The sequence below is a fragment of the Cyrtonyx montezumae genome, unplaced genomic scaffold (assembly GCF_038088225.1).
Source record: "Cyrtonyx montezumae isolate F1298 unplaced genomic scaffold, pur_monq_1.0 scaffold_7, whole genome shotgun sequence".
Lineage (NCBI taxonomy): Eukaryota > Metazoa > Chordata > Aves > Galliformes > Odontophoridae > Cyrtonyx > Cyrtonyx montezumae.
The window spans coordinates 26882607-26897918 of record NW_027072078.1 but is presented as its reverse complement, the minus strand read 5'-3'; the positions used below and the strand labels follow the sequence as shown (position 1 = coordinate 26897918).

Sequence of the window (15312 nt, the reverse complement as noted above, 5' to 3'; positions counted from 1 at the left end):
CCGCTCATTTTTTATTTTTTTTTTGCCTTCTTCATCTTTTTTTTTTTTTTTCCGCTTGAGATAACAAAATAAAGCTCAGGGAATTTCCTTTACACAACTGAAAAGTGAAATCAAGAACTTGCTCCACTCTCAGCAATCTGCAGGTTTCTTGAAATGACCACGTAAGAAGCAGCAGGGAAGAAATTTTCCAGTCCCCCTCTAGGACTTCAGAGGAAAACCCTTCTTTTCGGAAGTGTCTCAACCAAAAGGATTTGGACTTTGAAGATCCTCTGTCATATTTTGAGTATGCTTCTGACTCAAAGCAGTTTTGGAACACTTAATAACTGCACTGCACTCACCTGGAACTGAAACACTTATGAATGTTTGAGAGTACTCAAATATAGGAACTCATATTAACTTCAGATGCTCCCATAAATGACCTCAGATTGTAAGGATTTGCATAATAAAAGCTATCAGAATCTAGGTCATCCTTGACTCAGAGGCCTTTAATCCTTTAGACTCTGCCAATCCCTGGGAAATCCTAATACAAAGAATCAGTCAATATTAATAAGATTAGGAAGATCTTTCAGGAGCAATTTACAATAGGAACCTGATTCAAAAACCTCCCAGGTTATGTGCTATAACTAACAGCACCTGAAATAAATTACCACCAAACTCATTTGTGAATGCCACAGAAGTAGAAGATGAACTCCATGTTATCACAGCACCAAAGTCAGAAGAGCAGTTAATCACGAACCAGAAATCACATCCTGGCTTGTTGCTGTTAGTCACAACTCAGAAAATCAGTCCCTTTTATGGCTTGGTCTTAAATTCCAATGCAACTATTCCAATTATTTTTTAAATCCTCACCAATACAATCCCAAATTATCAGACACCTCCTCTTAAACAGCTTAGACTGAATGTGAAGTTCACATTTTTGTTGAAAATTGATACCTGACAGGATAACTCTTATGTCATACTTCCAAAATTTGACCTTTCATCTTTTCCTCTTTCCTCCGTATTATTTGCACGAGCAGAATGTGTGAGCACCAGCCCATTCCCATACATGTTCCAACCTACTCCAATTCACTTGATCCTGTAATGGATTTGTGTGTAGGCACATGCAGACATTTCAAATACCAGCACAGCATTGCCACACTCGGCAGTAGTGACTTTTACTAAGCTTGACAATGATGCACATGTCCAGAACAGATCATTTCTGCACTGCACTGCTTAACACATCCAAAAACACAGAATCCTGCAAAATAATGAAGAAAAACTCAAAAAAACCCATATTTTTCAAATTGATTTGTGCTTTGGTACAGCTAATTGGATGCAGAAATACTTATGTATTAACGGTAGACCCTGAACTAAGTTCATCAGAGGCATAGAGAGATCCAGCCACAAATTTGACTGATACAAAATAAGTTAGTCTACAAAGTTGATACTTGTCAACTACACTAAGGTAAATATCTAGCCCTAAAATGACCATGCTGAAGAGTCTCCAGAATGGAGGCTTGATTTACTGGAGTAACCATGGCTTTAAACAAGAAAAACTGTTCTCTTATTACATGACCACTGGAAAAGAAGAGTGAAAGCCCCCACTTTTAGGGAAGCATCTGGCACTTCTCTTATGCAATGTAGCAACTTCTTTGTCTTCCTTGGCGATGAAACATGGGCAGTTTCCCTCCACCCAAGAGACAATTAGCTCTTTATTCTCAGCCATTTCGTCTGATGCAATACCCTTCATTTTACTCAAGTACTTAATGAGACCACTTACTGGAGGTTTGAAGGACATCTGTGCCTGTTACCTAGAAATTAATGCTTCTCATTTAGAGCAAGGGACCACTTAAAGGAAAAAAAAAATCTAAAACCAAGAGAGATTGCTGAAAAAATCTTGTCTGCATGTTTGGAATAACTATTAAGCACCTAGCGTTTGTATGCTGCTATTTGCAAATGCTGCTGATGAGTTTTAATCCCCTCTCAAAACAATTTACAAACAGTGCATAACAAGCGAAAAGCAAAGAAACGGTCGGTTCAATCCATGAGAACTACAACTGTGCAACATTCTTGCTGCTTCTTCCAAACAAGGGCGTTAATGGAAACAAGCAGCTTTCCAGGGTTTATGCTCTATTCCTTTGCACCATCAGGGGAGTGCCAAGAGTTACAGAGTGTGCCACAAAAGGATGTTCAAGTCAACTCAGAAAAGTGAATGTTCATCATGGGAACCACAGCTAGAGCAGGACAGGAAATAATTCTGTGAAATACCGGACCCCCTTTCCTCATCTGACTTGCACTGCTGCCACTCCATGAGTCCTCATGAGCGCGCACAGCTCCAAAGGCATGTTGAGAAAAATAAAATTGAGCTCTTCCAGAGATGTCATTGGTGCTATTTTCCTCTCCTTTAGGTGAGGCTTCTATAAAGCTATTCTGAGCAGCAACATCTGGAGTCACTGTCCCTTGTGGTTTTCAAGAAAAGGATAGATAAGGCGCTGAGAGACATGGTTTAGTGGGTATGGTGGGGATGAGTTGATGGTTGGACGAGGTCACCTTAGTGGTCTTTTCCCACCTTAATGATTCTATGATTTAGTATGTTCACAACATTCAGAACGATGTCACATAGACCCTAGGAAATGACATAGCTTTGCAAAACAGATTCTGTTTCAGATATAGGTACAGGTTGAATTATGGCAGGACTTCAGAATGTGCTTATGTTTAAGCACTTGTTGTGAACCTGGTTTCACTGTATGGCTTTAGGCTTTTTCTACTTTGAGATCTCCCCACCACCATGGTGGAGACAATAAAATTTTTCAGTGTGATTTTCAGCAGTCAATAATTATTCACATTCATAACGCATTCAGGGCTACTTAAGATGAAGAAAGTGATGGTTGATATAAATTGAGAATGTATTTCAACAACATTTTCTTAAGTCACAAGGGCACATGCAAGGTCTGATGGAACGTCAATGGAAACAAGTAAAACAATATATGTAATGATGAGCAGTAATGTGACCACACACCACCAGAGAGGCGTCACATGATGGCAGCACACTTAATAAAACGTGACAAGAAAGGAGATGACCAAATGCTACACATGAAATGCTGCAGTATGTGACTTCCATGGTAAGATGTAGCTGATGAGACACCCTGCTGCAAGACATAATGTCAGATATCACCAAGCTGGTTGGGAAGAAGTGGTGAGTGGAAAGAAAGGGAATATTCTATGAAGAAAAAAAAGTCTGATCTTTTTCTAACCTCTTTCTGGATTTCTCCCCTCATCCTCGCCAATTTCTTGACATTCATCCTTGCCTGGGCTACATCTGGTACTTCTGTATGCTAACACATTTTAATTAGTAACCTTGCCTATGGCAAAAGGATTTGCAATGCCTAAACATCTGATCCTTTTTCCAAGTTCTGCATGGACCAGATTGATATAGCACAAAATAATCTCCTCTCAAGGGAAACACAATTTGGGTAGCTATGCTTATATCAGGGAGCATGTAGATCTTCAGCCCAAGGTCACGTAAATGTAGTTCACGGCCTATTTGCTCTAGGAGAGGAGTCTGTTTATTACAGAAGAATCATTTGTACATGTTTTATCCTTCTACTACCATCATGAATTGCAAAATCTTGTTCACCTAGTATAATTTTAATGTTACTTGTAATTATGAATCTGGATGTAATTAGCTACAGTAATTGTACTAAGCAAATCAAATTTTGCACATCATCGCATTGATATATGCTTGGAGAAGTTCTTCCTACATCAAAAGATTTATTCAGACTTACATCCATGTAATACAGTATAATTTGGTGCAGGAGGAGCTTTCCATAGCTGCAAACTATGCTCTACAAATTCAGTAGAATACTTAAGCAAATACATGTAGCATTAAGTTTTCCTTTAAATTTATCTCAAATGGGAGTTGCACTACATCTTCCCTTTGTGCATTTTCTCACTGCATCACTTGCAGTCTTAGCACTGATTTGAGCTCTTTGTGCAACTTTTTTTGCTCTACACTCTAGAAACATGAGAAATAAATCACTTGTGACAATTCTGAATCATTCCCCAACTTCCTAAGGATTAAACAAACTGTGTGACCTTTTTCTAATCAAACAGCACTATTGAATCCATCAGCCTGAAACACTATATCAACATCAACCATTTAAAACTAGTATTATAGACTTCATTGCACATGGACACTTAACGGGCAACAGAACATGTTTTTTGAGTGATGAGTGAATTACAGGAGTGACTCTGAAAGGCTTAGATGAAGAGTACCCAATACACAAACTGTCACAGGCACCGGCTGCCCACTCTGTTGCTTTTGCGTACAACAGCAAAAGCTGGAAGCCATGATGGAAGTGGGAGAAGCTTGTCTTTTGCAATTTAAGGCAATCAGGAAAATAGGCTATATAAGACTAATGAAAAGGTTCTTTATAAGAGTGTGCACCTGCTATTCAATGCCTTTATAAAATGCCCTTCTATCTGCTACATGAATCACTGTTAACTGGAGAGCAAAGCATACAGAATGAAGCCACGTGAAGCACATACAAGGATTCTCTAAAACAGGTAACTGATTTGTGTGAAGCAATCAGCTAAAATATTGGTGACTGGCCTGAAAAATATGGATGTCAACATGCAACTGAAGTGCAGACTGTCTTGGAGAACAACAGGTTGGCCATGAGCCAGCAGTGTTTCCCTGTTGCCAAGACCAATGGTATCCTGGGGTGCATTTAGAAGACTATGTCCAGTAGGTTGAGGGCGGTGATCCTTCCCCTCTACTCTGACCTTGTAAGGTCACATCTGGAGTACTAGTCCAGTTCTGGGCTCCTCAGTTTGAGAAATACAGAGATCTCCTAGAGGAAGTTCAACAAAGGGCCATAATGATGACTGGAGACCTGGAACATCTCTTTCAGGAGGATAGGATGAGAGACCTCGGGCTGTTCAGCCTGGAGAAGAGAAGGTTGATGGGGGATCTCATAAACGCTTATAGATATCCAAGAGGTGAGAGACAAGTGGAAGGGGCCAGGCACTTTTCAGTGTCGTCCAGTGGCACAACAAGGGGCAATGGGTACAAAGTGGAGCATAGGAAGTTGTAAATGAAGATGAGGAAAAACTTCTTTACTGCAAGGATGACAGAGCATTGGAACTGGATGTCCAGAGAGGTTGAAAAGTATCCCCTGGTGATATTCAAGAACCACCTGGAGGCTTTCCTGTGTAATCTACTGTAGGGAACCTGCTTAGTAGGTGGTTGGACTGGATATTCTCCAGAGGTCCCTTCCAACTTGTCCTTTGTGTATCTGCTTGAGCTCTGCTGCAGCTTGTGCTTCCTAGATTTGGTCTGTGTGGCTGCATTAGTAAGCATTTAATACTCATTACCTTGATTGTACCTCACAACTTTTCTTTTCTAAAGGAAGATCACAGATGGCAGATTTTTATTCAATAGCAGTTTGGCCATGCTCCAAACTCCTCTGCTCGAGAGCGCAATGTGCTGCCAGGATACCAAAGCTCTCTCCATTCTCAGCTTCTTAATCCTGCATGAAGAAACCTGGCTTCTAGACAACAAATGGACAAGAAAGAGGGGCACCCTGCCCCACCCCAGCTATCCTGGTTCTTTGAACTCAGAGCTCTACTAGCATTACAGACTAGATTTAACCCTACAAAGAAACCACACACGAAGTAATGACTGGTGATTGTGTTTTGGTCCAAGTCACAGACTGTGCTTAGGAGCTGGGAGAGGAATTTGCTCCTACTTCTTGCTTCATGGCAGTTGACTGGTAATAACCCAGAGTCGACTTTCATAGTTCTCACAAAAACAATTTTTCATTATGTTAGCAGAGCCCTCTCTGTAGCCTCAGTTATCAGAATCATAATGGTAAACTGGCAAGTAAAGGAACACATCTATCTTCTCTGAGGGATCTGCCTTCCAGGCCAAGGACAACACATGTACATAGATGTTACCAGTATGAGACCAAACTTCACTGATTCACCTCCGAGCTCCTAAGAGGTATAAATTTAAGGTTTGATGTTTCTCAGCCCTACAGTGAGAGGAGGAACAGATATTTGCACAGTCTGCTCTTGTATGCTACTTTAGAAACTTCAGCTAGGATTTTCATGCCATTGAAAATGGAAAAAAAATATGAAGCTTTTCAGCAAGATGTGTTCCTCGTTCTAACCATGAAAAGTGCTGGGATGTGAGATGCTCAGTCTATGTATATTATACATGCAGACAGCTTGTTTGGGTCATTTTAGCATTTTATGCTTCCATTGTTTCAAAATCTGCCCCTAAAATGAGAAAAGCACCAAAATCATTGACAAGGACGGCAGTTCAGGAATGAAGTATACAAGACAAAAGCTTCATAGGAGCCATGCTCATAGAATTAGACCTTTGCAGAGCTTCTATAAGTTTCCAGCATGTGGAACTGCTAAACTGATTATCTTCTTCATCACAAGTCTATACTAGCTGATGGACAGTTGCTCTAAAATGTCAATATTAACAGTTAAATTAAAAAAAACAAAACACCACACATTTATTAAGTTCAGAAAAATTAACTGTGAATCCTGGGTCAATTTACAATGAATGTCAGGATTATACAGTGTACTCCAGAGCCACTGTCACATTTGCTCCTTGATTAACTTTGATTCATTCTGCCAACTCTTCTGACTAGTCAGCTGCCCAGTGAGCTTCCTGCTTCCTGCCATGACACAAGAGACAAACCCAGTTAAAATTAGTGACCTGCATGAAAATAATAACCTAATCGTGATATTCGACCAAAGCAGAGATAATTTAATTTCACAACCCTTGATTATAAAGTAAAATTAGGTTCACAGTGCTTGCAGTAAAACACTTCCTAACTGATGGTGTAAACCTACTTCCATAACTCACTTGAGTAACCCTACCGATATCTATGGGTGACCAACGTGACCTGCTGAACACAAATAATGCAGGTCTATATAGGACAATTTCTGTTGGACAATTTCTTGTCCAGGCCTCTCTTCTCAGTTTCTCATGGTCTTATCAGACAAGCTGTTCAGAGTGAAACTTTCCATGCCAGGTGTCTGCTTTAGGCTGAACTTGATGAATTCTGAGGTCAAAGATCCAGAATGAGAGGAAGGGGTAAGAAAGAGTAATTTTGCCTGTGTTGAATAGGATTCTTGTTTCTGCTTGCATGAGATGCTCCAGGCACTCCACACTTTTAAGCAAGGGTTTGAAATTTTGCAGGGTTACCCTTTTTTTGTCAAGAAAAGTATTATGTCATCCCTGTGAAAATTTGCCTAAATTTGGTCACTAAAAGAACCTTGCCAAATTCCAGCTGGGACATGTTCAGTAAGAACCTGCTAAGACCTTGGCAGTTCAACTTTTTCAACGTTAAGTATTTCCTGACTGTGCTTATCTCCCAATTTAGTGAGCCAGGTAGCCCTGGCAGGCTCCACGTGGAACTGCAAGCACTGAGCTCCTCTTGTACTGCTCCTCTGACCTACCAAGGGTTAATAACACACAGAACCTCAACCTGCTTCTCCTTCCTCTTGTGCTGTTAGCTGCTCTCCTGCAGGGCTTGAGGTGGGGACCTGAAACCCACTATAAAATCAGAAATTTAGCAGTAATAAGACATGCATTTCCTACCCTGAAGAGCTATGAGGGTTTTGCAGGACTGCTTTGTAGTTCAGGTGAGATCCATGTTCTCTAAATTGATTTAAATCAAAATGCTGACATTGTCCTTTTGTGTCTACATCCTTATACTTGGAATGACAATGTATCCCTCAGAACCATAAGTATAAAACTGTGAGATCAATGTAAAATATTAAGATTCAGACAAAGAATTACAAGATATTATCATTTGCATTGTGTATTAGGGTGTGGTCTTATCACATCTGCACATCTATCACCAGGAGGCTCAAAAACTATTCCCTACAACATCAAGTATCCTACCACTAATTGATTCAGATGTGAAATAAGAACCTGAATTCAATCATTCTTAATCCTGAGAGACACAATTCAGGTACAAGTCTGTTGAATGCATTTATCCCACTGACAATAATTTATAACTTTACCCTGCCATACAGATAATTGGATTTGATCCTCAAGGTAGCAAGTTTCTGCGCACACTGAAAGGAATGCCTTGGCCCAAAAAAAGAAAGAAAATATTGACTGTAAACTAAGAGAACTTAATGAGTACCGCAGGACAGCAGGATGCAACATCTCCTATAGAAATGACACTGTGAAATGTACATCACTCATGAGTTTTGATACTAACAGTCACTAAGGGGATAGCTCTAAATCTGTGTCACTGTTTTTGCCATATCAGAAAGCCATCATTTCAGCCTTTTGTATGTATTCTTATAGTAAGGCCAATTTAAAAAAAACAAACAAAAAAAACACAATCAAAACAACCCTGAATTAATGGTATGCTTAATTGATAGTTATTTTCATATTCCTTCAGCTGAATGTCACTGCTTATGGGATGTCTAGATTTAAATTTAACTTGGTACCGCATACTGCCCTGAAGAAATTCTAGCAAGGAAGATTTCAGAAAGAAACATTTATTTGGCAATGGGACTTTTCAAAAATGGGAAAAGCTGCAAGTTTCTCAGATGCCTGGAATGCTGGTTGTCACATGTGGAGATGCAGAGGTGGGCAGAGTACAGGGGAAAGTGTGAGATGTTCACAGTCCATGCTGTCAGCTACATCTGGGAACTACTGCGTCACAAGTGTAACTCATCAGTGCAAGGAAGACATGTTTGCTGCAGGAAGATATTTAGAATATTTTCATACAGACCATGTCAGTAAGACTGATTTTTTCTACTTAACTCTCCCTTTCATCGGTTCTGTCTCAGTAGATTAATATATCAAGAAATAATGGGAATTTGGGAAACTCGGATGAAAAATACAACTAGTCTGTTGTTTCTTGCATTTTTGCCAAAAAACACTAAACTGACTGTTTATTCATTTCCAAGGACATAAGAGAAACAGTTGCAAATCGTTTAAGGAATGCTTTCTTTAAGAATTACAAATGTTAAAATGAATGATGAAATGAATAATGGTTATTATTAAGTAATTAATAACACCTTGTTGAATAATACCAAATGTCAGGTGTTAAACACACTAGCGTGCCAACCAAACTGCTCTCTCCTTGCCTCAGGACACTCCCAGGTGAAGGGTTTAGATGAGCAGAGTTCAGTGCAGTATCAGACTCAGATAGGAGGGCAAGGTTAATCAGGGAGGCGTGTGTTGGCACTCCAACCCGAACGCCTCCTGGTAAAACAGCAGCGATGGATCTCAGATGTTCCTCTATTTTACTGCTGCAGCAAAAGGATTTCTTGCCTTGACATCTGCTAGAATTTAAATCCAAACTCTTCCTTTAACTCAACTATAAACTGTCATTGACTCAAAGGGAACTTCGCTTGATACATCCTACTTTTAAAACTGGAATCTAACGCTGTCTAAAATGTTATCTAATACAGTGGATTAATTTTTATGCAGTTTCAAAAAATGAGCACAGATGATGTAGATGTTGCCTGTACAAGTGAATAGAGCAAGAACCTGCACCCTGTCCAGCCCAGCCCTGCAGTCTGGGAGTTCTCACCATGGCTGAGCACATTTCTTAGCCAGAGCCCAGGGAGAAATAAGTGAGCTCAACTGGTGTGAAGCAGAAAAAGAATATAATACTATCAGAGGAAAGGTGGAAAAGGAAGGGTGTTTGTATTTCTTCATTTTTGAGGAATTCTAGTATCTGTTTTCCATGTTGAAGGGTGACAATGACATTGGTTAAATCGCCATTTTACGATCTACATGATGGTCCAAGAAATGAGTCATTTCTACAACAGCCAATTTATTGCAAAAAAGACAAACACAGATTCAAATATGTGCTAAGACTCTCTTGTCATAATGGTTTGCCCTTTTCGCTAGGTCTCCCCAGCAGACTTCAATGACTTCACTGTGTCAGTGGGGATCCCCACAGCTGGCAGACAAATACTAAAACCACAGCAATCCCCTCACTTATAATTTTTGGCAAAAAAAAACAAAACTGAAGTATTGGACTGTGTGACTCTCACTAGTGCTTTCAAGATGCAGAAATGCATCACTGAAGGAGGCAGGTAGTGACAGACAATGAAATACGGTGAGTATGCCAAAAGCCACAGTGTTTGGTCTCCCCTTGAGTGGAAGTAACATGGGGGTGAAATGTGAAAACTTCCTTTTTTCTTGCAGAGCTACTGTACATCCTCCAACACTAGAGGGAGGAGCTGCTGGAAAGTGCAATAACTTTTGCAGCCTCTTTGCACCCAACCCAGCAGCTGCCATCAGGCCTGGTGAATGCAGATCGCTGGGTCCAGGCTGACTTTGCTCATGCTCCACTTTTATGCCACAGTTTGCCCATCTGTCTCTCTGTAGTGAAAGAGCTTAGGCACCCAGAGGAGTCTGTTCACTCCAGAACTCCCTAAATGACTGCAAATATTGGGTTTTCCAAAGAGGCATCACAATGTCCATCTGTTTCATGGATGAACAACAATATGGCAGAGATTTAGGGTTCAGTCTCAGTACCTAGTAAACAGCTCTGATGTTGTAACAGAAGACTAGATTTCTAACAATTAAAAAATATTGGCATTTTTGTACATCTGTATTTTTATACACCAGAATGGGGCTCATTGAAATGAGGTGAGCACAGCTGGCTAGTTCCATTCTGGTTGAAGAACAGCAGAGGTGAGTTTACTGCACCACAATCCAAAACCATATAGAGAAACTCTAATTCCCAAATCCACATTAGGGAACTCAGTACCAGTAATCATCAGAAGTTGTTTAAATGATAGAAAACATAACATTAATAGCTTCCTGGAGTCATGTCTATTTTAGTGTTACAAGTCATCAGCTGCACAGGTGAAGCAAGGTTAATCACAGTAGGAAACTGTTACGAAATAATTTGACTGAGGAAATAACTAATTAAGTTTCCCCTGTGGCAAACCAGTGTAGTTGCAAGAGTGTGAGCTACCCAGGAAACAATAGCACTATTCACAGGCTTAAAGTAACTCATTTTTTTGGTACACTACTGAAGCAGAACAATCATTCTAAGATGCTATGAGAATGAAAACCTTCATGTATCAGTAGCCATATAGGCATAGTGTTGCTTTCTGTCCCTTCACCAATCACTACCGAACCACCATGTTTATCCAGTATTTTTGTTCCTGAGGATCATGGAACATTTAAATCATATGAGTTTGCAGAGCAGAGGTGCTGAACATGTTAATGATGAACACTCTACAAGAACAAGGAAAAGAAGCAGATTTTTGAAGCACTCCCAGATACACCCATTCTAACGACACCAGCCATTCTAATGACATTGGTCATTAGTAGGGTATACTGGGGAGTGCTTCTAAAATTGATCATTAAAATGACAGAAGACATTGACATTAACAACGCTGGTCATTAGAATGGGTGTATCTGGACTTTAAGATATTATTCAAAACACACACTAGAAACACATGTGCATACACCCTCTATTCAAGGGGGCTCCCCAAAACACTGCAGCTGGCTATATGCAACTTGTTTGTAACTTGTAAATCAACAAGCAAAGGGTAAAGCTTTCAGATTTTGAGAGCATCTTTCTGATTTAATGTACTGCTGCAAACAGATGCTACAGGGCATGAAAACAACCATTCTAACTAATTCCTTCTCAGCAGAAAGCCTGTCTTTAAAAGTCAGTCATCACTGATTGGCCTTTGGTCTGCAGAAAAATGTGAAGTATGCTTTAATTACATCCCCAGTGGCCTCCCTTTTGACGGCCTGTCCACTGTATCTCTGTCGAGACAGCCTTATCTCTTGGTATTTTTCAATTACACTAAACTGCGTTTTATTCAGGTCCTCACTGATTCACTGTATTAGTATGTGGTAGTTTGCTCTTTACCCATAATTTTGAAAAGTGAAATCTGTCTCATTAAAAAATGTAAGACTTCCAGTAACACTTAATAATAATGGTTACATTAATTAATATTACATTTAAATGGAATCTCTCTGAGGATACATATCACACTGTGTGCAGTGTGAGTATGTGCAGTATGAATATCAACTGATGTTCATATAAGCAAATTCTTGCTTTGTAACAATACATTCTAGCTACGAATTAAGCACCATTTGATGTTTGTTATTCTGCTCTTTTATTTTATTGTAATATACCGTTCATCTTTTTTCATTCACTTTTTTTTCTTTCTGTTTAAAGCAGCTAATCATATGCATCAAGCAAACCACTGGGAATATGGCATGACAAAGACACCTTTTCTGTCACCTGGCTTTTTATTTTGTGCCCAGAGTCAGCCACAGTGCAAAACAGAAAAATTCCCTCATGCACATCTTACCTCTTTGGTGTGGGTATGGAAGGAGACTGACATGTCCAAGAGAAGCTTCCTCTGTTCCACCCTCCGGACGAAGTCCTGAATCCTTACTTCCAGATGCCGTGCTGCTTTATAGATCTCTTCAGGGTCACATTCCCCAGTCTGAGCCAACTGCTCTGCAGCCTCTAAAAGCTTGTCGGCATTGGTGTATGTATTCTACCAGCAAACAAAGCAAGAAATAGAGTATGAGTAATACAACTGTGGCAAGTAAACCCCTTACTTTCAAAGGCTCGAGAGCAAGCGATTACTAGAGCTTTAAAACAATAGTAATAATTCCTGCTGGTGTTGACATCTGTGGAAGGAGAATGTATAAAGTAACAGAGACTATATGCCATGAGTAGGCATGAAATAAGTTCTTGTTTGAAACACGCTATTCCAGCCCAGTCCTTCGAGGCACAGCAACAGGACTGTGCACTTGTTTATTTCCAAGTACCCTGGAATTTATCAAAGATAATGTAACAAAGTGAGGTAGTCTCACCTCCTCAGAAGCCTCACATGATACTTGGCTACAAGCTCCTTGCAAAGGTCTCCCAACCATTACCACAGTACAGTACGAAATCACCTTAGCCAGAGATACCTCAGCCTCAAAAAGCATTTCTCTTTCAGTGGCTTTTGTGAAATAACTTGCAAGACTTTCTTCAAGATCGTTCTATGTTTTCCCACTTGTCTGTTGTTCTGTATCATATTTTTAAATGGATTAAGTCTGTTTGATTACCTTGCAGCTGGCACAGAATTTTAGGGGTTGGAAGAGACCACTAGGTATCTTCTAGTCCAACCCCCAACACATGTGCAATGCTCAGATTGCTTTGAGGGGTATCATTTCCATGCTGTGTGAGCCATGTACCTGCCCTCTATTACATAAGAATTTGAACACTTCACCATTCTCCATAGGTTTACCTCATAGCTTCTGCCTTTGCAATACGAGACCTACCACCCCTAATTTACAGAGTGAAATGAAGAATGCTGAAGCCACGTGATGTACCCAAGAATGCTAGACTGGAGGAAGCGGAATTCTGTTGCATCAAACTTAGCTCAGCTTTGAGAGCACCTGATCAACCCTTCCCTCCCTCTTTCATGTTTGTTGAAAACACCACTGAATACACCCGTGCATCTCAAGAACTTCAATGGAAACATAACAAGAGCGCAGATCTTCAACTTGTTCAGAGACATATATTAAACACAGTCAGCTCTTGCTGTCACCAGAAAGCCTTCTTCAATCCAACTGAGGTCAATAGCTCTATGGTGGTTAATACTTAGTAAGGAGAGACAAAGATATCAGCTTAAGGTAGTTTCCAGTACTGGGTGGGATCTTCAGCAGTGCTCAGCCTTGCCCTCCAACTGCTCCCACTGGGAGTTTAAATCTCCCCTTCAGTTGAAGCAGAATTTTAGCCCTTTTCTTTCTGAAATCCTACTGAGAACTCTCCTTAATTTAAAAAGGCATTAACTTGAAATCTATACTTAAAATAAATTTCAGAACTGTGGACACACATATACTTCTGAGCATTAAAGGAACACTGTCAAACATAAAAGCCATAAATCAAGTCCTGTTGTTCTTACTGGGATAACACCTTGCTGCAGTCAATAGCTGTTACTCAAGAAAATATTGAATACAAAAATGGAATGCTGGCCTCCAAGTGTTTAATGGGGAGAAATATTTCCAGTTATAAAAAGCAGAAAGAAAACAGCTCATTCACTGTTCATTTTCCTAGTTTCTGAGGGCTGACTATAAATACGTGGTATTTGCATTTCTCCTTTTGGACTGTGAAGAATATATTCTAGACAGTTTTGTTACCAACAGTAAATTTTTATTCCCTCTCTTTTAGGTCACTGCTATAATGGCTAGGTTGTTAACAGTGGCAAAACTTTATGTTTTAATAACCATTTTTGGAAACCTCTTTAGCTGAGAATTTGTAAAAAAATTTCCATTTAATATAATCTGAGTTAAGGTCCAGTTTCACTTAACAGCATCCTTTCTGAATGATCCCCTTCCAGTAATATTTGGAACAAATGCCAAAGCTTGCACTATTTGTCAAAGTCTACTCTACTTTTGGCTTTTTCACACATTACCACCACAACAGCTTAAACATCAGTTCAGTTTCCCTAGGGAGAAAGCTGTCCCTTGCTCTTCTGTATAACATTTAGTTTTCTTTTAGACAAATTCTCTCTCTTATGATACACAGACACCAAATGAATCAGTGGTCCTGCAGTAGTTCCTTTGTATTACACAATGTTCTCCAAATGCAAAGGGCTTTTTCTGCCAGGAAGGTGGCTGGATATGGATGGAGATACATGCTGTATTTCCCCAGGGCACTGGAAGGCATTGTTTACATATGTCACTGTGTCTGCAAAACATTCATACCTAATTTTGGCCAAGATTGCTATAGTCACAAACACTCCTGTTGTAGACTAGAAGTCTGAATACAACACATTTGATGTTTCTTGGAATCTTAGCCCACCTCCTTTCCTGTCTTCTTCCACTGAGTTCCCAGCTAAGTCTCTGGGTTTTAAAAACAGGTGTAGTTTACTATAGAAAAACCTCTAATGATTTCATTCCTGCCCTTCCACAAGGAAAGCTTGGTGCTGAGTGATTTCCAGCTCAGCGATACAGATTCAAGAGGTTTAGATACACTTCAGATAAACAGTCACATCTGGGAGTTAACCACAGTCGCCTTGACTTTCAGAACCTGATGTACTCATGAAAGTACTGTCATCTACTGTCAGATGAGATATAAAAGTGGAATATGCCAAATAAGTTAGAGGTTAGTTATTTGGTAAGAGCATGCTCTATTTTTGTTTGTTTTGCTCCTTTGTTTCAAGCGCACGTAAATCCTATCAGAAGTTGTTATGCATATAAAATATTTTAGCATACATCTAATTCCTTACAAGAGCTGTATACAAACCACAATGAACTTGAGAGCTTCATCCTAGTTTGTAGGATAATTCTGCACTGCTTGC

At 39.8% G+C, this 15312-nt stretch overlaps 1 protein-coding gene across 3 annotated transcripts in view; it reads right to left on the bottom strand.

The window, feature by feature from the left end:
- Window positions 1-15312, bottom strand: part of KALRN (kalirin RhoGEF kinase) — a 425990-nt gene that overhangs the window by 146928 nt on the left and 263750 nt on the right. For 2 of the 3 annotated variants that reach the window (XM_065750704.1, XM_065750705.1), the window contains exon 1: window positions 12322-12443. In XM_065750704.1, the coding sequence (XP_065606776.1) occupies window positions 12322-12354 (33 nt within the window). In that variant the 5' untranslated portion in view covers window positions 12355-12443. Of the gene's footprint in view, window positions 1-12321; window positions 12514-15312 lie in introns of those variants that run through there. The other variant, XM_065750707.1, reaches the window with a different exon arrangement.